Raw genomic sequence first — 25,939 nt, 5'->3', positions numbered from 1 at the left:
CTGATAAATATGGGTGATCAATATTTAGGCCTTTCTAGGCAATGTAGTAAACTATAGCCTAATCATAGGCCTATTTTCGGGAGTACATTTTCCTGGAAAGATAACTCCCCGTGCTTGTCCGTCCATGCATAGGCTATAGCCTACTCTATTTAATTGACACCACACACGCACCTGATTGCGCAGGTATGGCTACTGAACTTGAAGCAGCAAGAATGATGACAGCAACACTTGCTACGTTTTGCATAGGCTTATAGGATATAGCCTACCTTTTAGGAGGACGATTTGCAGGCAGAGACAAATAAATGGGTAATCAATACTCATTGAAAATGAAAAGGCGCAACGCTGGCTCACCATGGTAGACTGACCTATGTGCGCGTTGTGCCTTCTCTTTTTCAATGAAGATTACATTTTTTGAATCCACTTCGACTCACGTTGGTTGAGCACCCTCCACTTCTTTCCATTCTCAATATTTATTTACAGACACTGTAGTAAACTACAGTTTAATCATATTTAAGTTAATTTCATATTTAAGTTAACTGCCACGTGATTCTCCGCCCATGTTGGTAGCCTACTCTATTTCAATGAGGCTACACATACTAGGCGCACGCCCAACTATGAGAGGTAGGCTTGATACAGTAGGTAGGCTAACACATACAAAACAGACAGAGGACCGTTTCCAAATAATCAGTGGGACAACAAAAATACTATAATTTCATCCCAAAGTCTGTTTGACCGACCGCTCCCGCAGACCATGCCGCAATAAACTTAAACTACAGGACAGCAGATTAAGTTTAAAGTTACAGTCTGGGATCTGGGAATAATGTTAATTTCAATAATTGAACCATTGATTCTATTCTTGGATAAAATAATGTATAAATGTACACCAAGGTAATTCTTTATACTGGAGACTGAAATAACTGTGTAACCAAGCATTTATAGCGGTTCCGAAATGCATTGCCATTAATTGGAAGGTTGGTTATCCTCCCACAATGTCAAGTTATGTAACTAGCATTGATTTATTTTACCAGATTAAGGGTATATACTTGGAAACTTTCATAAGGTCTGGATGCCTTATATGGAATACAGTACGACAAAAGGAGTCTGTACTGAAAACATATCCAAGTCAGGGGAGAAATCTATTTAGGCAATCCCTAGCTGCTGGGCTGTTCAGTCCTGGCCCTGGGGGTCTGCCATCATGTGGGTTGTCACTCTGGCCATGGCCTAACACACCAGGAACCAATAATGTTTCACTAAATCACATTTTATTTGTCACTTGCGCTGAATACAACAACAGGTGTACACCTTACCGTGAAATGCTTACTTACAAGTCCTTAATCAACAATGCAGTTGAAGAAATAGAGTTAATAAAATATTTTCCGAATAAACTAAAGTATAAAAAAATCGAATCAATCACAAGGTAACACAATAAATGTACATCACAATAAGGGGGTACCAGTACAGAGTCAATGTGGGGGGGGTACAGGTTAATCTCGGTCATTTGTAAAGTGACTATGCATCGATAATTAACAGAGAGGAGCAGCAGTCAGGGTGGCCATTTGATTAGTTTAGTTATTCAGCAGTCTTATGGCTTGGGGGTAGAAGCTGTTAAGGAGCCTTTTAGTCCTAGACGTGGTGCTCCGGTACTGCTTGCTGTGCGGTAGCAGAGAGAACAGTCTATGACTTGGGTGACTGGAGCCTTTGACAATTGTTTGGGCCTTCGTCTGAGACCGCCTAGTATATAGGTCTTGGATATCAGTAAACTTGGCCGCAGTGATGTACTGGGCCGTACGCACTACCCTCTGTAGCACCTATCGGTCAGATGCTGAGCAGTTGCCATACCAAGTGGTAATGCAACCGATCAGGATGCTCTCGATGGTGCAGCTGCAGAACTTTTTGAGGATCTGGGGACCCATGCCAAATCTTTTCAGTCTCCTGAGGCGGAAAATGTGTTGTCCTGCCCTCTTCACAACTGTCTTGGTGTGTTTGGACCATGATTGTTTGTTGGTGATGTGGACACCAAGGAACTTGAAACTCTCAACCCGCTCCAATTCAGTCCAGGCGATGTTAATGGGGGCCTGTTAATGGGGGTCTTGCTCACATTGAGAGAGAGGCTGTTGTCCTAGCACCACACTGCCAGGTCTCTGACCTCCTCCCTATAGGCTGTCTCATCATTGTCGGTGATCAGGCCTACCTCTGTTGTGTCATCAGCAAACTTAATGATGTTGTTGGAGTCGTGCTTAGCCACGCAGTCATGGGTGAACAGGGAGTAAAGGAGGGGACTAAGCACGCACCCCTGAGGGGCCCCAGTGTTGAGGATCAGCGTGGCAGAAATGTGTTGTTGCCTACCCTTACCACCTGGGGGCGGCCCGTCAGGAAGTCCAGGATACAGTTGCAAATGGAGGTGTTTAGTCCCAGGGTCCTTAGCTTAGTGATGAGCTTTGAGGGCACTATGGTGTTGAACTCTGAGTTGTAGTCAATAAACAGCATTCTCACATAGGTGTTCCTTTTGTCCAGGTGGGAAAGGGCAGTGTGGTTGAGATTGAGATTGGGTCATCTGTGGATTTGTTGGGGTGGTTTGTGAATTGGATTGGGTCTAGGGTTTCTGGCATGATGGTGTTGATGTGAGCCATGACCAGCCTTTCAAAGCACTTCATGGCTACCAACATGAGTGCTACAGGCGGTAATAATTTAGGCAGGTTACCTTCGCTATCTTGGGCACAGGGACTATGGTGGTCTGTTTGAAACATGTTGGTATTACAGACTCGGCCAGGGAGAGGTTGAAAATTGTCAGTGAAGACACTTGCCAGTTGGTCCGCACATGCTTTGAGTACACGTCCTGGTAATCTGTCTGGCCCCATGGCTTTGTGAATGTTGACCTGTTTAAAGGTCTTGCTCACATTGGCTATGGAGAGAGCGATGACACAGTCGTCCGGAACAGCTGGTGCTCTCATGCATGCTTCAGTGTTTCTTGCCTCAAAGCAAGCATAAAAGGCATTTAGCTCGTCTGGTAGGCTTGCGTCACTGGGCAGCTTGCGGCTGGGTTTCCCTTTGTAGTATGTAATAGTTTTCAAGCCCTGCCACATCCGACTAGTGTCAGAGCCGGTGTAGTAGGATTCAATCTTAGTCCTGAATTGAAGCTTTGCCTGTTTGATGGTTCGTCTGAGGGCATAGCGGGATTTTTTTATAAGCATCCAGATTAGTGTCCCGCTCCTTGAAAGCGGAAGCTCTAGCCTTTAGCTCTGTGCGGATGTTGCCTGTAAACCATTGCTTCTGGTTGGGAAATGTACATACTCACTGTGGGGACGACGTTGTCGATGCACTTATTGATGAAGCCAGTGACTGAGGTGGTATACTCCTCAATGCCATTGGATGAATGCCGGAACATATTCTAGTCTGTGCTAGCAAAACAGTCCTGTAGCATAGCATCCGCGTCATCTGACCACTTCTGTATTGAGTGTATTGAGCTTTGTATGCGTCTCTGTGTGTGGAGTAAAGGTGGTCTAGAGTTTTTTTTCTCTGGTTGCACATGTGACATGCTGGTAGAATAGAAGTAAAATGGATTTAAGTTTGCCTGCATTAAAGTCTCCGGCCACTAGGAGCGCGGCTTCTGAATGAGCATTTTCTTGTTTGCTTATGGCCTTATACAGCTTGTTGAGTGCGGTCTTAGTGCCAGCATCGGTTTGTGGTGGTAAATAGACGGCTACGAATAATATAGGTATACTCTCTTTTTAGATAGTGTGGTCTACAGCTATCATGAGGTATTCTACCTCAGGTGAGCAATACCTCGAGACTTATTTAATATTAGACATCTCGCACCAGCAGTTATTGACAAATAGACACACACCCCCGCCCCTCGTCTTACCAGACGTAGCTGCTCTGTCCTGCCGAAAAAATGGAGAAGCCAGCCAACTCTTTATAATCTGTGTCGCCTTTCAGCCAAGTCTTGGTGAAACATAAGATATTACCATTTCTAAGGTCCCGTTGGTAGGAGATTCTTAATCGTAGATCGTCCAGTTTGTTTTCCAATGATTGCACGTTGGCCAATAATACCGAGGATAGTGGTGGTTTACTCACTCTCCGACAAATTCTCACAAGGCACCCATACCTCCGCCCCTTGTATTTCCGTCTTTTCTTCACACGAATGACGGGGACGAGGGCCTAGTCTCCGGGAAGCAGTATATCCTTCGCGTCGTACTCATTAAAGAAAAAATCTTTGTCCAGTTCGAGGTGTGTAATTGCTGTTCTGGTGTCCAGAAGCTATTTTCGGTCATAAGAGATGGTAGCAGCAACGTTATGTACAAAATGAGCTATGAAAAATGCAAAAAAACTAAATAGCAAAGTTGGTTAGGAGCCAGTAAAATGGCAGCCTTCTCCTCCGGCGCCATAAGATCCTAAAGCTGAGTGGGGTGTGTTGGGTTGGGGAGCTGCAGTGTGGTGGACCCCTAGGGACAGGGCAACCCAGCTATATTGTGTGCAAGTTAAAAGAGCTCTACAGTACTATTAGGCCTATGAAATGAATTATATGGAGGATTTGCTGTTTCTGTGTGTTCATTTATATTTGAGGTGGATGTGTTTTTTTGTGTGTGTGTGGGTTTTTTATGTTTCCAAAACTTTCCCTTGGGAACTAAAAAAATGTAAGGTGGGAACTGGGAAGGAACTTGTGTTGGGAGAGAGTTGAGTTATTGACTAGACTGGTGGGGGTCGGGCATGCAGGTGACTCGGGCTGGCTGGTCGGTCTGGCTGGCTGAAATTTCATGTAGAGGATTTCTTAATAAAGAGTTGTTAATTTCTCAGAACAAGAATAGACTGACGAGTTTCAGAAGAAAGGTCTTTGTTTCTGGCCATTTTGAGCCTGTAATCGAACCCACAAATGCTGATGCTCCAGATACTCAACTAGTCTAAAGAAGGCACGTTTTATTGCTTCGTTAATTAGAACAACATTTTCCAGCTGTGCTAACATAATTGCAAAAGGGTTTTCTAATGATCAATTAGCCTTTTAAAATTATAAACTTGGATTAGCTAACACAATGTGCCATTGGACCACAGGAGTGATGGTTGCTGATAATGGGCCTCTGTACGCCTATGTAGATATTCCATAAAAAATCTGCCGTTTCCAGTTAAAATGTCATTTACAACATTATGTATTTCTGATCAATTGAAAAATTATTTTATTGGACAAAAAAATAGCTTTTCTTTCAAAAACAAGGACATTTCTAAGTGACCCCAAACTTTTGAACGGTAGTGTACATTGATTTTCTTTTTAAATTAATCTATCCAGCAACAATTTTGTGACAGGTGAATTTACACCTCACAAAAACAAGGAAATAATGGCTGGAAAAGGGGGAATCCTGAGGTGGGCTAGGTGTTGCTAGCTGTTTGTTTATTTCCAACAGACGATTGTCATCATGAAAATCTGTCTGCTTCATGTTTTTTTTCTTGTCATGATACTTTGAGTGTTGTGATACTGAGTACCGTGACAATATCACAACATATAAACTAGAAGTAACACTGCTACTAGCAGAGACTGGCACAGTATACTCTCTCCCTTGGTATGAGGCCATAGTTTCTCACTAGAGGGAACTGTTGAACCACTCCACAAATGTTATGCATTTGGATAAGACTGCACAGAAGATAATTCATTTATTTGTTCATACATTTATTCAATATCACACATGACGATGGTCGATAGATATGTAAAAGAAGACATTACTTTAACAAAACCAGCTACTAACTCCTGTAAAACACTTAGAACATCCTAGGGTTATGTTATTATAATGTTTTGACATTTTGACACATTATAACAATTACCAACATATAGAAAACGTTCTCCAATACTGTAAGGGTTACAGCCCTGTAACATTTCCATCCCTTTCTTGTCTCTCTCTTCTCTTGTTTAGGGACACCATCATAGTGTGCATAGTTAACAGTGCCACCAGTATATTCGCTGGGTTCGTCATCTTCTCCGTCATTGGATTCATGGCCCATGAACTGAAGGTGCCCATTGAGAAGGTGGCAGATGAAGGTAAATGACACATTCATATAGGGATCATGAAGCATGCAGACCTGGGTTCAAATGCTTGAAAAGTCAAAATACACAAAGTATTTGAAATGATTTGAAACCTAGGTCTGGTAGGATCAGATAGTGTATGACCATAGACAGATAGACAGATATCTACAGAGATAGAGAGTGGCTTGGCCAATTCTGAAGTGTAATAGTACTGTTTCGATATGCACACAACCCAAGTCAGAGTAGATAGTTGCTTTTGTTCAGTATTTATTGGCACTTTTGTCTATGGTTATCAATCTGAATTAACACTCTCAGGTCCAGGCATAGCGTTTGTGGTGTACCCAGAGGCTCTGACCAGACTCCCACTCTCTCCGTTCTGGGCCATCATCTTCTTCCTCATGCTGCTGACCCTCGGCCTGGATACCATGGTAACCAAGCCTCACTGTGTGTGTTTGTAGGGCTCTATAAAATCTGTTGTATTTTTTTTGTCTAATTCTGTTTATTTTTTACCCCCAAATGACATTTTCTCTGTTTTGTTTGTGAAGGTTTCAGTTTTTCCCCTGTTTTGTCAGGTTTTCGCTCTCAAAATCATTCATAGACAAACAACAAAATTCAAAAAATGTATCCACAAGAGTGCTTAAACCACATCAGGCAACCACTTTTTAGGGCTGGAATAACTCTGAGAATTTTTTATTTTAGGGTGTAGATACATGTGTGCAAAGCTAGAGCCTTGTTTGGTTAGCAGTGTTTCTGTAGCACACATGATTGCAGAGTTTGCTAAACAAATCACCACTGGATTGATACAAATAGTCATGATATCACTCTGCCAGGTAGGCATAGGCTACTTTGTAGTTCACATTTAATTGAGAAGGTTTTTGGGAAAGCCTTTCCATCTACCCAGAAGACGGTTATCATTATTAGCATCATCGCTAATGGCTACGCAAAGTGTTAGATAAACGCACACACAGACAGGGGCATTCCAGCGTTGCCTCTTCAGAAAGTTTAAGGGAAATACGAATCACTGATGCATTTTGTTCATGTCTTATGATAATCTTGGGTAAATGAAATAATTCTCAAATAACTTCAATACATTTAGTTGATTTCCTCCTAAGTTCAAATAGTTTTTTTATATTGTTGAATTCCGTTTCAATGTCTGGAGTACGTGATTCCGTCCGCGTTCTCCGCATCGTTGATTTTATAGGGCCTTGTGTGTGTTGTTGTGTTTGCCAGTCTTCTCCCAAGTTTGATTTCCACGCAGGCCACGAAGCAACATCAGGCCCTCTGGCACCAATATTGTCAATTGAAACCAATAGAAGCCAAACTTATTTAGGTTGGGGCAAACAGAGCAAGGTAGAGGACTGCCTAGGTAGGGGATTCCATGTTTCATACATTTTGGTTATGGGTAGTGGAGGAGGTGACGTAACTGCTCTGTAGTGTGAAACTTGCTGTGAACTGGTGACAAACAATTTACATATGTGCTATATTTAAATGCCATATGAATCCAATCCATAATTATTTGTATATACAGTTGAAGTCGGAAGTTTACATACACTTAGGTTGGAGTCATTAAAACTCGTTTTTCAACCACTCCACAAATTTCTGTCTCCATTAGATAGGTTGATTATTCTGTCACATTGTATAATGATAGGAAGCAGGCTCAGGGATACGAATAGGGGGTTTAATTTCTCTACCCAAAATAGAGTACGTCATGAACATGATGGGGACGAAGCCCAAAACAAACACGTGTATATATATAACACAGGGCTGTAAACCAAACAAAGAGCGAGGTGTAAACCTCTAATAAATACACGGGACGAGACCCGTAAAAACAAGTGCACACTAACACGGTAACACAAAAGCTGATACAACAGAGCACAGGACATGGAACAATAATCAACAAGGACAATGGGGAACAGGGGGCACATACAGTTGAAGTCGGAAGTTTACACACACTTATGTTGGAGTCATTAAAACTCGTTTCTCAAGCACTCCACAAATTTCTTGTTAACAAACTATAGTTTTGGCAAGTCAGTTAGGACATCTACTTTGTGCATGACACAAATAATTTTTCCAACAATTGTTTACAGACAGATTATTTAATTTATAATTCACTGTATCACAATTCCAGTGGGTCAGAAGTTTACATACACTAAGTTGACTGTGTCTTTAAACAGGTTGGAAAATTTCAGAAAATGATGTCATGGCTTTAGAAGCTTCTGATAGACTAATTGACATAATTTGAGTCAATTGGAGGTGTACCTGTAGATGTATGTCAAGGCCTACCTTCAAACTCAGTGCCTCTTTGCTTGACATCATGGGAAAATCAAAAGAAATCAGCCAAGACCTCAGAAAAAAATGTAGACCTCCACAAGTCTGGTTCATCCTTGGGAGCAATTTCCAAATGCCTGAAGGTACTACATTCATCTGTACAAACAATAGTACTCAAGTATAAACACCATGGAACCACGCAGCCGTCATACCGCTCAGGAAGGAGACGCGTTCTGTCTTCTAGAGATGAACGTACTTTGGTGCGAAAAGTGCAAATCAATCCCAGATCAACAGCAAAGGACATTGTGAAGATGCTGGAGGAAACAGGTACAAAAGTATATATATATCCACAGTAAAACGAGTTCTATATCAACATAACCTGAAAGGCCGCTCAGCAAGGAAGAAGCCACTGCTCCAAAACCGCCATAAAAAAGCCAGACTACAGTTTGCAACTGCACATGGGTACAAAGATCGTAGTTTTTGTCCCCTGGTCTGATGAAACAAAAATAGAACTGTTGGCCATAATGACCATTGTTATGTTTGGAGGAAAAAGGGGAAGGCTTGCAAGCCGAAGAACACCATCCCAACCGTGAAGCACGGGGGTGGCAGCATCATGTTGTGGGGGTGCTTTGCTGCAAGAGGGACTGGTGCACTTCACAAAATAGATGGAATCATGAAGATGGAAAATTATGTGGATATATTGAAGCAACATCTCAAGACATCAGTCAGGAAGTTAAAGCTTGGTCGCAAATGGGTCTTCCAAATGGACAATGACCCCAAGCATACTTCCAAAGTTGTGGCAAAATGGCTTAAGGACAACAAAGTCAAGGTATTGGAGTGGCCATCACAACGCCCTGACCTCAATCCCATAGAAAATGTGTGGGCAGAACTGAAAAAGCATGTGCGAGCAAGGAGGCCTACAATCCTGACTCAGTTACACCAGCTCTGTCAGGAGGAATGGGTCAAAATTCACCCAACTTATTGTGGGAAGCTTGTGGGAGGCTACCTGAAACGTTTGACCCAAGTTAAACAATTTAAAGGCAACACTACCAAATACTAATTGAGTGTATGTATACGTCTGACCCACTGGGAATATGATGAAAGAAATAAAAGCTGAAATAAATCATTCTCTCTACTATTATTCTGACATTTCACATTCTTAAAATAAAGTGGTGATCCTAACTGACCGAAGACAGGGAATTTTTACTTGGATTAAATGTCAGGAATTGTGAAAAACTGAGTTTAAATGTATTTGGCTAAGGTGTATGTTAACTTCTGACTTCAACTATATGTAGCCCTATTTGACTGTTTTGAGAGAGAGAGAGAGAGAATGGAAGAGGGAAATAGAGAGAGAACAAGAGTACCAGTGGAGAGGGGAATACAGAGAGAGGATGAGTGGAGACGGAAGAAAAAGAGAGGGGAGCGGGAAAGGGGAGCGAGAGAAGAAAGATGCAAGAGGGGGAGCTGAGAGATGAATAGAGCAAGAAAGAGGTGGGGAAGAAGAAGAGAAGGGAGAAGGGGATCCACTTCTGCCCTCATCAACAACTGCCTCTGCGGGGTGTGAACGCTCTATTTGGAGGGATCAGTGGCACATGTGGTTTCACTTTGTGTGTGATTGTGGTGATTTTTCTTTACACAGCACTCCTCTGCCACTGAAAAGCTCATAGGGGTTCATGGAAATAAGCTGTTTGGCCTCCGTGGAGCTGCAGAGGAGTATTTGTATTTATTATGGATTCTCATTAGCTGCTGCCAAGGCAGCAGCTACTCTTCCTGGGGTCCAGCAAAATTAAGGCAGTTATACATTTTAAAAACATTACAATGCATTCACAACAGATTTCACAACATATTAAGTGTGTGCCCTCAGGCCCCTACTCTACTACCACATATCTACAATAGAAAATCCATGTGTACGTGTGTGTATAGTGCGTATGTTATTGTGTGTTTGTATGCATGTGTCCCCGCTGTTCCATAAGGTGTATTTTGATCTGTTTTTTAAATCTAATTTTACTGCTTGCATGAGTTACTTGATGTGGAACACAGTTCCATGTAGTCATGGCTCTATGTAGTACTGTGCGCCTCCCATAGTCTGTTCTGGACTTGGGGACTGTGAAGAGACCTCTGGTGGCATGTCTTTTGGGGTATGCATGGTTGTACGAGCTGTGTGCCAGTAGTTCAAACAGACAGTTTGGTGCATTCCCAAATACAAGTAGTGATGAAGTCAATCTCTCCTTCACTTTGAGCCAAGAGTGATTGAAATACATATTATTAATGTTAGCTCTCTGTGTACATCCAAGGGCCAGCTGTGCTGCCCTGTTCTGAGCCAATTGCAATTTTCCTAAGTCCCTCTTTGTGGTACCTGACCACACGACTGAACAGTAGTCCAGGTGTGACAAAGCTAAGGCCTGTAGGACCTGCCTTGTTGATAGTGCTGTTAAGAATGCAGAGTAGAGCTTTATTATGGACAGACTTCTCCCCATCCTAGCTACTATTGTATCAATATGTTTTGACCATGACAGTTTACAATCCAGGGTTACTCAAAGCAGTTTAGTCTCCTCAACTTGCTCAATTACCACATTATTCATTACAAGATTTAGTTGAGGTTTAGGGTTTAGTGAATGATTTGTCCTAAATACAGTGCTTTTAGTTTTTGAAATATTTAGGACTAACTTATTCCTTGCCACCCATTCTGAAACTAACTGCAGCTCTTTGTTAAGTGTTGCTGTCATTTCAGTCACTGTGGTAGTTGACGTGTATAGTATTGAGTCATCCGCATACATAGACACTGGCTTTACTCAAAGCCAGTGGCATGTCGTTAGTAAAGATTGAAAAACTAAGGGGCCTGATTCTACCTGGATTTTGTTTGAGGCTTCCATTAAAGAACACCCTCTGTGTTCCGTTAGACCGGTAACTATTTATCCCCAATATAGCATGGGGTGTAAAGCCATATCACATATGTTTTTCCAGCAGCAGACTATGATTGATAATGTTAAATCCACAATGAAGTCTAACAAAACAGCACCCCTAATCATTGTTGATAGACAACAATAATTTTCACCTCTTCCACACTTACTTTATGGAATTGAAAATAAAAATTATTGTCTTTCATAATTTGGTCAGATATACTTGGATGTGTAGTGTCAGCGTTTGTTGCTGGCATATCATGCCTAAATTTGCTAATCTTGCCAATGAAAAAAATCATTAAAGTAGTTGGCAATATCAGTGAGTTTTGTGAGGAATGAGCCATCTGATTCAATGAATGATGGGGCGGAGTTTGCCTTTTTGCCCAAAATCTCATTTAAGGTGTTCCAAATCCTTTTTACTATCATTCTTTGTCATTTATCTTTGTTTCATATTGTAGTTTCTTCTTCTTTTTATTCAGTTTAGTCACAATCGTCAATAGTCACATCATAAACATTCTATTGAAATTGTTACTTTCATAGTGAAGTCTATTGTTTAGACATGCAGCTAGCTAGCTAAACAATGAACCATAATCCCAACTCATAATGTTACTACTCTGCATTAATCTGGCTCTGAGATACAAATAATATTACTACACAGCTCATACACATAACTTTAGCTAGCTAGCTAACAGTACACTTGAACTTGAAATGAAAACGACTTTCTGACAAAATTAGAAAAGTGTATTATCTGAAAATGTAGCTAGCTAGACTCTCTTACCCGTATACATGGATGGACGCTTCTCCCTCTCTGTCACAGATGCCATGGTTGCCCTTAGTTTGAAGATGTATTTTTGCAATCAAACGGCAGAATTTTCTCTTTAGCTATCATACTGTAATTCCACTGATTTCAAAACTCGGTCCTCCAGAAAGTGGAGAGCAACACTTATGCAGTTCTACTATGTCATATCTTTCAAAAAAGCTGCGTTAGAAAGGATTATCTACACATACTGACCAGCTTATATTATAGAAAGAAGCGCGCTACATGGCAGACCAATCCAAACTCATCTCTTGGCATGTCCAGCCCACTCATTATCTCAGCCAATCATGACTAGCGGGAAGGTTGCTGACTTTTTCCATGGCAAAACCAACTAGGCTCGTAATTTAACAATTTTATTCATATTTACAGATGGCACACAAGTTTGTTATTAAGGCACATGAAAGTTCACATGTTCCAGAAGGCATTTCTTCCCAAAAATGCATTTTGATTCAAATAAAAAAAAGTTTACGATCAAATGGCTTTCCTGTAAAGTAGTGACATGCGACATACACCTAGTTTCCTGAAACGAGTCACAATGATGTGATACCAATAGTATCTTTCAAAACTTAACCGAATCAAAAACCGTGGCTTGATAGCAGCCTTGTAGGAAAACTGAAAGAGAGAGATGCTGCTTATGAACAGGGCAAGGTGACCGGGGACAATAATTTGGTTAGACAGTACAAATATGACTTACACAGATCGATCAAGATGGCGAAAAACAAGTATAGAGACAAAGTGTAGGAGCAATTCAGCGGGTCGGACACAAGGCGTATGTGGCAAAGGCTCCTAACGATCATGGATTACAAAAAGAAAGCCAGCCACATCACGGTCACCGACGCCACCCTACAAGCCAAGCTAAACATATTTTTCTCAAGATTCAAGCACAATGGGCCGCCCCCAGTTGGTGAAGGTAGGCATCATTACCTCCTCGACACTGATCCTCAACCCGGGGGCGCCACAAGGGTGCGTCCTTTGTCCCCTCCTGCATTCTCTGTATACCCATGACTGTGTGGCCTCACACAGTTCCAACTCCATCATCATGTTCACTGAAGACATGACTGTAGTAGGCCTGATCACCAATAACAACGAGACAACCTACAGGGAGGAGGTAAACAACCTCTCCCTCAACGTTAGCAAAACAAAGGGGCGCATTGTGGACTTAGGAGGAAGCAGGCTGGACACGCCCCCATCCTCATCAATGGGGCCGCCGTGGAGACGGTAAATAACGTCAAATTCCTTGGCGTACACATCTCAGACACACCGTAGTGAAGAAGACACAACAAGAAATTCAGCCTGTCCCCGAGGGCCATCACAGTGTTCTACAGGAGCACCATCTGTAGAACACCATTTTGCAACTGCACATGTGGACAAAGATAGTACTTTTTGGAGAAATGTCCTCTGGTCTGATGAAACAAAAATAGAACTGTTTGGCAATAATGACCATCATTATGTTTGAAGGAAAAAGGCGGAGGCTTGCAAGCTGAAGAACACCATCCCAACCGTGAAGCACGGGGGTGTCACGGGCTGGCTCGAAAAAACAACAGGAGAGGTAGAGTCAGGCGCAGGAGACAGAGAGTTCTTGACCACACTTCTTTATTCAAGACAACTGGATGTGGTCGCCAAAAATATAGGGGCGCAGCCCTTAACTTCTTGGGGCTATGTGGGACGCTAGCGTGCCACCCGTGGTGCACCCTATCAACAGCAGGTGCATTTCAAGAGCGGCAAATTTGAAAGCAAATAAATGTCAAAATTCAAATTTTTCAAACATACAACTATCTTACACCCTTTGAAAGATAAACATCTCCTTAATCTAACCACGTTGTCCGATTTCAAAAAGGTTTTACGGCGAAAGCATAAAGTTAGATTATGTTAGGAGAGTACATTGACAATAGCTGTGTGTAATGTTTTGTCAATTCAAAGACAGGGTCACCAAAACCATAAAACCAGCTAAAATGATGCACTAACCTTTTACAATCTCCATCAGATGACACTCCTAGGACATTATGTTAGACAATGCATGCATTTTTAGTTCTATCAAGTTCATATTTATATCCAAAAACAGCGTTTTACTATGGCATTGATGTTGAGGAAATCGTTTCCCTCCAATAACCGGCAGTCAAGTCAGCACCACAAATTAAATAATTAAAATTAGAAAACATTGGTAAAATATTATATTGTCATTTAAAGAATTATAGATTTACATCTCTTGAACGCAATCAACTTGCCAGATTTAAAAATAACCTTACTGGGAAATCACACTTTGCAATAATCTGAGCACTGCGCCCAGAAAAATATGCTTTGCTATACAGACAAACGGCCATGTTGGAGAGATCTAAAATCGAAAATACTATGTAAATAATCCATTACCTTTGATTCTCTTCATCAGATGTCACTTCCAGGAATCCCAGGTCCATAACGAATGTAGTTTTGTTCAAAAAAGCTCATCATTTATATCCAAAAAGATCCGTGTTGTTAGCACATGATCTAAGCCAGCCGGACTTCTCGTCATGAACGAGGGGAAAAAATATATTTACGTTCGTTCAAACATGTCAAACGTTGTATAGCATAAATCATTAGTGCCTTTTTAACCAGAACATGAATAATATTCAAGGTGGACGAATGCATTCTCTTTTATAACGTATTGGAACGAGGGTACCCAACATGAACTCGCGCGCCAGAGTCTAATCGGCCATCACCGTTCCATGGCTCTTGTTCGGTCAGATCTCACAGTAAAAGACTCAAAACACTTTGTAAAGGCTGGTGACATCTAGTGGAAGCAATAGGAAGTGCCAAAACATTAATCAACCCCTGTGTGTTTCAATGGCATAGGCTTAAAGGTAATTCAACACATCAGGTATCCACTTCCTGTCAGAAAATGTCTCAGGGTTTTGCCTGCCAAATGAGTTCTGTTATACTCACAGACACCATTCAAACAGTTTTAGAAACTTTAGGGTGTTTTCTATCCATATATAATAAGTATATGCATATTCTAGTTACTGGGTAGGATTAGTAACCAGATTAAATCGGGTACGTTTTTTTATCCAGCCGTGAAAATACTGCCCCCTAGCCCCAACAGGTTAAATTATTCTGCGGTGGTGTACACAATGAAAACAAACCACAGGCAGAGGAAAAAAACAGTACACGTTCCTATAGCACAAAACCCGGACAGGAAACACAATCACGCACAAACACATACATCCTACGCTAAACTAAATACCCCCCCCCCCTACTAATGACTAACCCAAAACAGGTGCGTGCCTACCTAGACCTAACCAACAGAAAGTGAAACAAAAAGGGATCGATGGTAGCTAGTAGGCCGGCGACGACGACCGCCGAGCTCCGCCCGGCCGAGGAGGGGCGGCACCATCCGTCACTGTCGTGACAGTACTCCCCCCCTGACGTGCGGCTCCCGCAGCGCGCCGACGCCGGCCTCGAGGACGCCCCGGAGGGTGAGGCGCAGGGCGATCCGGATGGAGGCTGTGGAACTCCCGGATGAGCGCTGGGTCCAGTATGTCCTCCACCGGTACCCAGCACCTCTCCTCCGGGCCGTACCCTCCCAGTCCACGAGGTACTGCAGGCCCCTCGCCCGGCGTCTGGAGTCCAAGATGGACCGGACTGTGTACGCCGGGGGCCCCCCGATGTCCAGGGGGGGTGGAGGGACCTCCCGTACCTCATTTTCCTGCAGCGGACCAGCTACCACCGGCCTGAGGAGAGACACATGAAACGAGGGGTTAATACAATAATAAGAAGGAAGTTGTAATCTGTAACACACCTCGTTTATTCTCCTCAGGACTTTAAATGGCCCCACAAACCGCGGACCCAGCTTCCGGCAGGGCAGGCGGAGGGGCAGGTTCCGGGTCGAGAGCCAGACTCTCTCCCCTGGGGTTAACACGGGGGCCTCGCTGCGGTGCCAGTCAGCGCCCGCTTTTTGTCGCTCCCTGGCTCGTTCCAGGGATTCCTGCACAGCGTCCCAGGTCTCCCTTGAGCGCTGAACCCATTCCTCCACCGCAGGGGCCTCCGTCTGGCTCTGATGCCATGGCCCCAGGACCGGCTGATAACCCAACACACATTGGAATGGTGACATGTTGGTGGAGGAGTGGCGCAAAGAGTTCTGAGCCATTTCGGCCCATGGCACGAACCTTGCCCACTCCCCTGGCCGGTCCTGGCAGTAGGTCCGCAGAAACCTGCCCACCTCCTGGTTTACCCTTTCTACCTGCCCATTACTTTCGGGGTGAAACCCCGAGGTCAAACTGACCGAAACCCCCAGTCGCTCCATAAACGCCTGCCACACTCGGGACGTGAACTGGGGGCTTCGATCTGAGACGATATCCTCGGGCACCCCGTAGTGCCGGAAGACGTGGGTGAATAAGGCTTCCGCGGTCTGCAGGGCCGTAGGAAGACCGGGTAACGGAAGCAGACGGCAGGACTTAGAGAACCGGTCCACAACGACCAGGATCGTAGTGTTGCCCTGAGACGGCGGGAGATCGGTCAGGAAATCCACCGCCAGGTGGGACCATGGTCGTTGTGGAACCGGGAGGGGTTGTAATTTCCCTCTAGGCAGGTGCCTGGGAGCCTTACTCTGAGCGCACACCAAACAGGAGGAGACATAGTGCCTCATGTCCCTCACCAAGGTGGGCCACCAGTATCTCCCACTAAGACCACACACTGTCCGCTCAACCCCTGGGTGACCCGAGGAGGGAAGCGTTTGAGCCCACCGAATCAGACGATCGCGAACACCGAGCGGAACGTACTTACGACCCACTGGACACTGCGGAGGAGTAGGCTCCGTCCGTAACGCCCGCTCGATGTCCGCGTCCACCTCCCAGACCACCGGTGCCACCAGGCAGGAGGCTGGAAGTATGGGCGTGGGATCGGTGGACCGTTCCTTCGGCGTCATGGAGACGAGACAGTGCGTCGGCCTTAGTGTTCCGGGAACCTGGGATATACGAGATGTTAAACCGAAATCTCGTAAAGAACATCGCCCACCTGGCTTGACGCGGGTTCAGTCTCCTCGCCGTCCGGATGTACTCCAGATTGCGGTGGTCAGTCCAGATGAGAAAAGGGTGACGCGCCCCCTCAAGCCAATGTCTCCACACCTTCAGGGCTCTGACCACAGCCAACAGCTCCCTGTCCCCCACATCATAGTTACGCTCCACCGGACTCAACTTCCTAGAGAAGAAGGCGCAGGGGCGGAGCTTGGGGGGGCGCCCGAGCGCTGGGACAGCACGGCTCCTACCCCAGCCTCGGACGCGTCCACCTCCACTATGAAGGGCAAAGAGGGGTCCGGGTGCGCCAGCACCGGAGCGTCGGTGAACAAAACCTTCAGACGACTAAAGGCCCTGTCCGCCTCCGCGGACCACCGCAACCGCACCGGGCCCCCCTTCATCAGTGAGGTAATGGGAGCCGCCACCTGCCCAAAGCCCCGGATAAACCTCCGGTAGTAATTGGCAAATCCCAAAAACCGCTGCACCTCCTTCACCGTGGTGGGAGTCGGCCAATTACGCACGGCTGAGATGCGGTCACATTCCATCACTACCCCTGATGAGGAAATGCGATACCCCAAGAAAGAGACGGCTGGTTTGGAAAACTCACATTTCTCAGCCTTGACGTATAGGTCATGCTCCACCAGTCGCCCAAGGACTTTACGCACCAGAGACACATGCTCGGCGCGTGTAGCGGAGTAGACCAGAATGTCATCGATGTACACCACTACACCCTGACCGAGCAGGTCCCGGAGAATCTCGTCCACAAAGGATTGGAAGACTGCGGGAGCATTCTTTAACCCATACGGCATGATGAGGTTCTCATAATGGCCAGATGTGGTACTAAATGCAGTTTTCCACTCATCCCCTCCTCGGATACGCACCAGATTATATGCACTCCTGAGATCCATTTTCGTGAAGAAGCGCGCCCCGTGAAATGACTCCATCGCCGAGGCGATGGGAGGTAGTGGGTAACTGAAACCCACTGTGATGGCATTTAGACCTCTATAGTCAATGCACGGGCGCAGACCTCCCTCCTTCCTCTTCACAAAAAAGAAGCTCGAGGAGACGGGTGAGTTAGATGGCCGAATGTATCCCTGCCTCAAAGACTCAGTGACGTATGTTTCCATAGCCGCTGTTTCCTCCTGAGACAGGGGATAAACGTGACTACGAGGAAGTGCAGCGCCCACCTGGAGGTTTATCTCACAGTCTCCTCGTCGATGAGGTGGTAATTGGGTCGCCTTCGTTTTACTCAAGGCGATAGCCAAATCGGCATACTCTGAGGGAATGTGCACGGTGGAGACTTGGTCTGGACTCTCCACCGTAGTCGCACCGATGGAAACTCCTATGCACCTGCCCAAGCACTCATTTGACCACCCCTTAAGAGCCCTCTGTCCCCACGAAATCTTAGGGTTGTGAGTGGCTAGCCAGGGAATCCCTAGAACCACTGGAAACGCTGGGGAATCAATGAGGAAAAGACTAATCCGCTCCTCATGACCCCCCCGCATTACCATGACCAGTGGCACAGTGACCTCCCTGACCAGCCCTGACCCTAGTGGTCGACTGTCTAGGGTGTGCACGGGGAAGGGTTGGTCCAACTGGACCAGGGGAATCCCTAACTTAGCCGCGACCCCACGGTCCATAAAACTCCCCGCCGTGCCTGAATCGACTAGCGCCTTAAACCGGGAGTGAGGGGAGAAACAAGGAAAAGACACTGACACATACATGTGACGGACAGGGGGCTCTGGGTGAGGCTGGTGCTGACTCACCTGAGGTGTCAAAGGAGCGCTCTGCCTGCCTTCTGGACTCCTAGGTGAGTCTCCCCAGCACCGGTCCACAGTGTGCCCTCTGCGACCACATGAGGTGCAGGAGCGAACTCCCCCTCCAGTCTTCCTGGCTGCTGCCCCCCCTATCTCCATAGGCGTGGGAGCAGGAGGGCTGGAGGGTGGAATGAGCAGGGCCCGGGTCGAACGTCCGCGGGCGGCCAGCAGATTGTCCTGTCGGATGGACAGATCCACCAGTTGGTCAAGTGTGTTGGTCGTGTCCCGACAGGCTAATTCCCGGCGGACGTCCTCCCTCAAACTACAACGGTAGTGATCTATAAGGGCCCTCTCATTCCACCCTGCTCCCGCGGCCAGGGTCCAGAACTCGAGAGCAAAATCCTGCGCGCTCCTCGTCTCCTGCCTCAGGTGAAACAGCCGCTTTTGGGCAGTATTCGATCATCCCCCGGAGGGGAGAGCGGCGGGTGAACTCTGGGTAGTTGTCCCTGGCTGAGTCCGGACTGTCCCACACGGCGTTTGCCCATTCCAGGGCCTTACCCGTGAGACAGGAGACGAGGACACTGACGCTCTCCTCCCCCGAGGGAGAGGGACGAACGGTCGCCAGGTATAACTCCAACTGGAGTAAGAAGCCCTTACACCCAGCGGCCGTCCCATCGTACTCCCTGGGGGGAGCGAGTTTCACCCCACTGGTACTGGGTGCTGTGGGTGCTGGTGGGGGCGCAGGCTGTTGACCTGCCGCGTTCAGGGAGCCGAGAGCGCGTCGGTCCCAGCTCTCCATGCACGCCAACACATGATCCATGGCGTTCCCCAGACGGTGGAGCAGGGTGGAGTGTTGGTCAACGGTTTCCTCCATGGACAGGGCTGGCGCTGAAGCTCCTGCTGACTCCATCAAGTTTTGGTGCGTGATTTCTGTCACGGGCTGGCTCGAAAAAACAACAGGAGAGGTAGAGTCAGGCGCAGGAGACAGAGAGTTCTTGACCACACTTCTTTATTCAAGACAACTGGATGTGGTCGCCAAAAATATAGGGGCGCAGCCCTTAAATTATTCTGCGGTTTTGTACACAATGAAAACAAACCACAGGCAGAGGAAAAAACCAGTACACGTTCCTATAGCACAAAACCCGGACAAGAAACACAATCACGCACAAACACATACATCCTACGCTAAACTAAATAACCCCCCCCTACTAATGACTAACCCAAAACAGGTGCGTGCCTACCTAGACCTAACCAACAGAAAGTGAAACAAAAAGGGATCGATGGTAGCTAGTAGGCTGGCGACGACGACCGCCGAGCTCCGCCCGGCCGAGGAGGGGCGCCACCATCCGTCACTGTCGTGACAGGGGGTGGCAGCATCATGTTGTGGGGGTGCTTTGCTGCAGGAGGGACTGGTGCACTTCACAAAATAGATGGCATCATGAGGCAGGAAAATTATGTGGATATATTGAAGCAACAACTTAAGACATCAGTCAGGAAGTTAAAGCTTGGTCGCAAGTAGGTCTTCCAAATGGACAATGACCCCAAGCATACTTCCAAAGTTGTGGCAAAATGGCTTAAGGACAACAAAGTCAAGGTATTGGAATGGGTATCACAAAGCCCTGACCTCAATCCTGTCGAACATTTGTGGGCAGAACTGAAAAAGCGTGTGAGAGCAAGGAGGCCTACAATCCTGACTCAGTTACACCAGCTCGGTCAGGAGGAATGGGCCAAAATTCACCCAACTTATTGTGGGAAGCTTGTGGAAGGCTACCTGTAACGTTTGACCCAAGTTAAACAATTTAAAGGCAATGCTACCAAATACTAATTGAGTGTATGTATACTTCTGCCCCACTGGGAATGTGATGAAAGAAATAAAAGCATTCTTAAAATAAAATGGTGATCCTAACTGACCTAAGACATGGCATTTTTACTAGGATTAAATGTCAGGAATTGTGATAAACTGAGTTTAAATGTATTTGGCTAAGCTGTATGTAAACTTCCGACTTCAACTGTATATAGTGCTATTTCTATTGTTTTTATTACCATTTTTATTATTTTATTTCACTAGTCCTGCATGTTGGAGCTCGAAGCCTAAGATTTTCACTGTGCCCTGCAATCACACCTGCATCCTCTATACATGTGACTATTAAACAATCTGAATTGTTTTCATGATGTTGTCAGCCAACTCATCTATGTTGCTAAAGTTGATGCTAAATAATTGTATTGTAATTTCACACACACACAAAATAAATTAACTTACTCCTGCAAATACACACACTGTCTGTGTTTGCTGAGCTGCATCTCTCGCCCTCTTTCTGAAGAAGAAATTCCGTATGTCCATCTTCTATAAATTGGAGGAAAAAAATTACTCAGCTATCCAGCTTTGTTTTTTCAACATATAGGTACAGTAGCTAATTGAGCTGACGTTGTCGTTACCAAAAGTAGCTAATGTCATGTTAGCCTTAAGTTAGCTAGCTAGCTTTATTAGCATTATTTTGCATATTTGGACGGTAATTGCTTAGACAGTAATTGTTAGTTAGTGATACTTGTCAGGTGGTGAACAGAGCTCCAGCTGTTGGATTCAGTGTCCAGATAGCTACTGTACTGTAATCAATTACTGTCAAAACCCTGCTCATAAAATGTGCTAGGTAGCTAATGTTAGCAGCACTGCTAGCTAGACTGGGTAGTCCCAAACATTAGTTAGTTAGGTAGCTTGACGTTATCTGTCAGTGCAGCTTTTGAGTTAACATGTTGAAATTTAAGTTACTCGAATCTGGCTTACTGTGAGGTCAATAACTGAATAACTCATCGTCTTGGGCTAACAAAATGTGCTGTAGTAGTAGCAAGCTATCAAAGTTTACCTCCGGTTCCCCTTCTCATATTTGCGCTCCCTCAGAGAATGAACAGTCGCCCAAGTGCGCCGAAATATAATTTCTTTGGACGAATCAAAAATTACTTTGGAAAACCACATTACTCCGCCTCATAAAGTGCCACTGTACACATAATTGCTGGTTTTAGCAGCACTAAAAAGGCAGGGCAGGCCAGGCCAGGGCTCATGATTGGAGTATTCATTGCGGTGTGTAATGCAGTGTTGCCTAGTTTGTTTTACACCATCCCAGCAGGGCAAAAGACTTGGGGCTGATACAAAATCGTTCGGGGCTCTAGTGACGTCAATGGTGTGTGTGTGTACGTGCGTGTGTGTCAGCTCTTGGCGGTAAGTGGCTGGGGATACTGTATTGATGAGAATTTTGGGGGGGGTGCTCATGAGGATGTAGAGAAGCGGTGAAGTGGCAGATAGCTCAGTCCCATTGGGCTCCACTCTCTGTCTCTCTTTGCTCGATCTGTGTATTCATCCTTTCTTTTCTCTGCACTTGTCCTCTGGCCTCTTGGCCCCTCTTGTCATTTTCTTCTGCTCCACTCTTGTCTCATTGGTGTCTCTTTAAACAGGTGTTATTTCTCAATCTCTGCTATCTTTCTCCTCTCTCGGCTCCCTTTGTCCATAGATACTGTATCTGTTGTGTGATTGTAATGACTCTCTCTCCCTCACTGTCATTGACTTCCACCATTGTCTCGCCTCTCTTCCTTGACTTTCCTCTCTTATCGGCCCTCTCTCACATTTCTCTTTCCCCTATCTCTCCTCTGCCCTCTCCCTTTTTTCTTTCCTCTCCTGTCCTCCCTATTGCTGCTGTCTCCCCTCTTTTCTCTTATCTCGCCTCTGTTCCCTCTTTCCTCTCTCCCTCCTCTCCTCTCTTGCCTCGCTCTTCTCCTTTGTCACAGTTTGCCACCATTGAGACCATAGTGACGTCGGTGTCAGATGAGTTCCCCCAGTACCTGAGAAAGAACAAGCCTCTGTTCACACTCATCTGTTGTGCCTGTTTCTTCTTCCTGGGATTCCCTATGGTCACAGAGGTACAGAGCACCACGCACACAAACAAACACACACACACACACACACACACACACACACACAAACACAGACATGCGGGAATTACACACACATGCACATACATGCTCGCACGCACACAAACTAGCATGCACGTATGCGGGCACACGCACGCATAAAACAAAGATGTATTGATCGCGTATGTCTTCACACCCCAGAGTTAATACTTGGTGGAGGCACCTTTGGCAACACGTTTGAATATTGCTGTCCATCAATGATTCCCAACCAAATGTATTGACTTTGAGCAATTCTGAGATTTTTTTATTTTTATATATATGTTGCCCTAAGAGTTGGTGCAATCTTATTCAAAATTATTCACAGTTGTTATTGCTGCCAAAGCTGATACCACCAAGGGGGTGTGAAGACATACTCAATCAAGACATGTTTTTATTTTATTTTTATTAATTGTGAAGATTGTCTATAATTGTGAGAATTATAGAAAATGTGGAGCAGGTTGTGTAGCTAAATAAGCTGGAAAAAACATCTAATTTAATTTTAGGGCAGTAGAAGGTGAAAACTGCAAGGGGTTTGTAGACTTTCATTAGGCACTGTATGTGCAGCCACACACACACACACATTGTACTTTTTAATTAATTTAATTTATTTAACCTTCATTTAACTAGGCAAGAACAAATTCTTATTTACAATGTGGCCTACCAAAAGGCCTCCTGCGTGGACGGGGCTGGGATTAAAAATAAAAATATAGGACAATACACACATCACGACAAGAGTTTACTGATGATGCGTCCCAAATAGCACCCTATTCCCTATGTAGTGCACTACTTTTTACCTGGTAAAAATGTAGGGAATAGGGTGCCATTTCGTAGGGAATAGGGTGGCATTTCAGATGTAAGCCAGTGATGACACTGGCTATGCATCACTGGTTTACATTGTGTGTGTGTGTGTGTGTGTGTGTGTGTGTGTGTGTGTGTGTGTGTGTGTGTGTGTGTGTGTGTGTGTGTGTGTGTGTGTGTGTGTCTGTGTGTCTGTGTGTGTACGATTTTTCTGTTCGTGTGTGTTTAACAGAATGGGATGTACATGCTCCAGTTGGTGGACACATACGCTGCCTCTTACTCTCTGGTAATCATTGCCATCTGTGAGCTGATTGGAATCTCCTACTTCTATGGTGAGTAGTAGAATAAAAGTTTTTTATTTACCTAAATATGCTTCTGATAGCTCCGGTAAAAGTTGCTCTTCGGCACAGAGCTAGGATCAGCTTAATCCTAACTGTGGTCCTGTGTGGCTCAGTCGGTATAGCATGGTGCTTGCAACGCCAAGTGCTGTGGGTTTGATTCCTGCTGGGCCACCCATACGAAAAATAGATGCACTCATGACTAAGTCGCTTTGGATAAAAGCATCTGCTAAATGGCATATACAATTATTAATATTATTATAAACATTACGAAAAAGAATGCAAAACTGCATTCAGATCATTGTCTCGGGGGGCAAATTCATCCTACTCTTATCTCACTTTATCAACGTCAGAATCAGAAAAGCCTCTTAGCCATTCAACATTGTCTTGGCTAAACAACAAACACAGAAAGCACAAGTACAGTATGAAACAGGACTTCTAGTGTGTGGTGCTTAGGTTGTTAAATCATGGTGGCTGTTTTCAAATCAAATGAGGGAGGTGTTAAACAATTAAAGTTAATGTATTTACCTGCAAATGAACACATCTCTATTCTCACAGACCTGTTACCTGTTTTTTGGTTACATGGTCTATGAAAAAACAAGATAATGAGTAGGTCTTGATCTGGGTTTTTTGTGTTGAAAATGTACAGTGTTTTTATCAACAATCCATTTCACATATAAAAGAAGACTTTAAAAAAAGACAGGTTTTGTCTGTGTAAATGGGCTATAAGAGGCTCCAGACCAGGTACCTAGGTTGCCCTTAAGCACAGATCTAGGTTCAGCTTAATCCTTAAATCCTCCTCCTAACTGTTATGATTAAAAACACCAAACAGACCTTAGATCAGTGTTTAGGGGCAACTTTATCCCTCTCCGACAGGAGTCTTGAGCACTTCTCATTCTGACCACTAGATGTCTGTGTTACCATTCTAATGGACCAATGATCAGGTCAATTGCTAAACTCTGATTTACCACCCCAAAATATCCCTGTACAACATCTATTTGCGCCTCTACCGGATGGAAACTACAAGTGTAATGGCTGCGCTCAATGCAATGGCACTTACAAATGTAGATCCTTCAAACTCCCCCAAACAGGGAAACAGATCCCAATCAAAGGTGTCTCTAAGGCAGTTATTTATCTTATAACTTGTCCCTGTGGTAAAAAATTATGTGGGTGAAGCAAAGCACGAATTAAAAGTACGAATCTCGGAGCATCGTAGCACCATTAGGTGCAAAAACACGACTTACCTAGTTGCGGCCCACTTTTTGGAAGCGAACTACTAGATTTCTTCACTACATTATATCGGCATCGAACATGTCACCCTCCCTAGGAGAGGGGGTGACCTCAACAATGTATTGTTAAAATGAGAGGCTTTAATTTAAAGACCCTTTCTCCCTTCAGTCTCAACGTAGACTTTGATCTGAAGCCATTTTTGTGATTATTGTGATTTTGTTTGTAGGCCTATGTAGCCAAATTGTATCTATTATTGCATGCTATCCGTTCATGTTTTTGTATGTTCTTCTCATATCTGAGAATTAACAGGCCACACCCGGCCATGATTACAGACACCTGTGTGTGTTCTTTGACACTTTCTAAACTAGTGACCCGCAGTGTTTGTCATTATACCCTGATGAAGACAGCATGTTTGTCGAAACGTTGGTTATTAGGTTATTCAATTATTGCATCTGAGCTCCTAGTGTGCGTCTCTCCTTTTCTTTTTCAAGTGTTCTACTCCGCTAGCCAGCAGCTTGCCTAAACAGGCGTTTCTTTCGCTACCAGGTCTGAAGTAGACCTGTGAGTATATGGAACATACTGTACTCCAAATCGTCACAGCATCAGCAGAGGTGGTTCCAGTGAAATGATTGTGTGGCTTGTGACTCAATTTGTTGGTCAATACACTGACAACAATTGTGACAATTGTCAAGCCACATTGTTTTGAAGGATAATAAATGTCCTGGGTTCTCCCTGGGAATGGATGTGCCTTGTAGGGGGCCAGTGTGGAGCTCTCTTGTCTGGAGCTCTGGGTGAATCTGGTTCACTCTCTGTGTGCGTCCCAAATGGTACCCTATTCCCTACGTAGTGCATTACTTTTGACCAGAGGCGTATACAGATAGGGAATAGGGTGCCATTTTG

General features: G+C 44.9%; 1 protein-coding gene across 2 annotated transcripts in view; it reads left to right on the top strand.

The window, feature by feature from the left end:
- LOC106587063 (sodium- and chloride-dependent glycine transporter 2-like) overlaps nt 1-25,939 on the top strand; it is a 56,110-nt gene that overhangs the window by 12,838 nt on the left and 17,333 nt on the right. For both annotated transcript variants that reach the window (XM_014174952.2, XM_045708893.1), the window contains exons 10-13: nt 5,898-6,022; nt 6,323-6,435; nt 22,512-22,643; nt 23,704-23,803. In XM_014174952.2, the coding sequence (XP_014030427.1) occupies nt 5,898-6,022; nt 6,323-6,435; nt 22,512-22,643; nt 23,704-23,803 (470 nt within the window). The remainder of the gene's footprint in view (nt 1-5,897; nt 6,023-6,322; nt 6,436-22,511; nt 22,644-23,703; nt 23,804-25,939) is intronic.

The sequence above is a fragment of the Salmo salar genome, chromosome ssa26 (genome assembly GCF_905237065.1).
Source record: "Salmo salar chromosome ssa26, Ssal_v3.1, whole genome shotgun sequence".
Classification (NCBI taxonomy): domain Eukaryota; kingdom Metazoa; phylum Chordata; class Actinopteri; order Salmoniformes; family Salmonidae; genus Salmo; species Salmo salar.
Note: the sequence above shows the minus strand (reverse complement) of the source record. Positions and strands in the feature narration are given on the sequence as shown.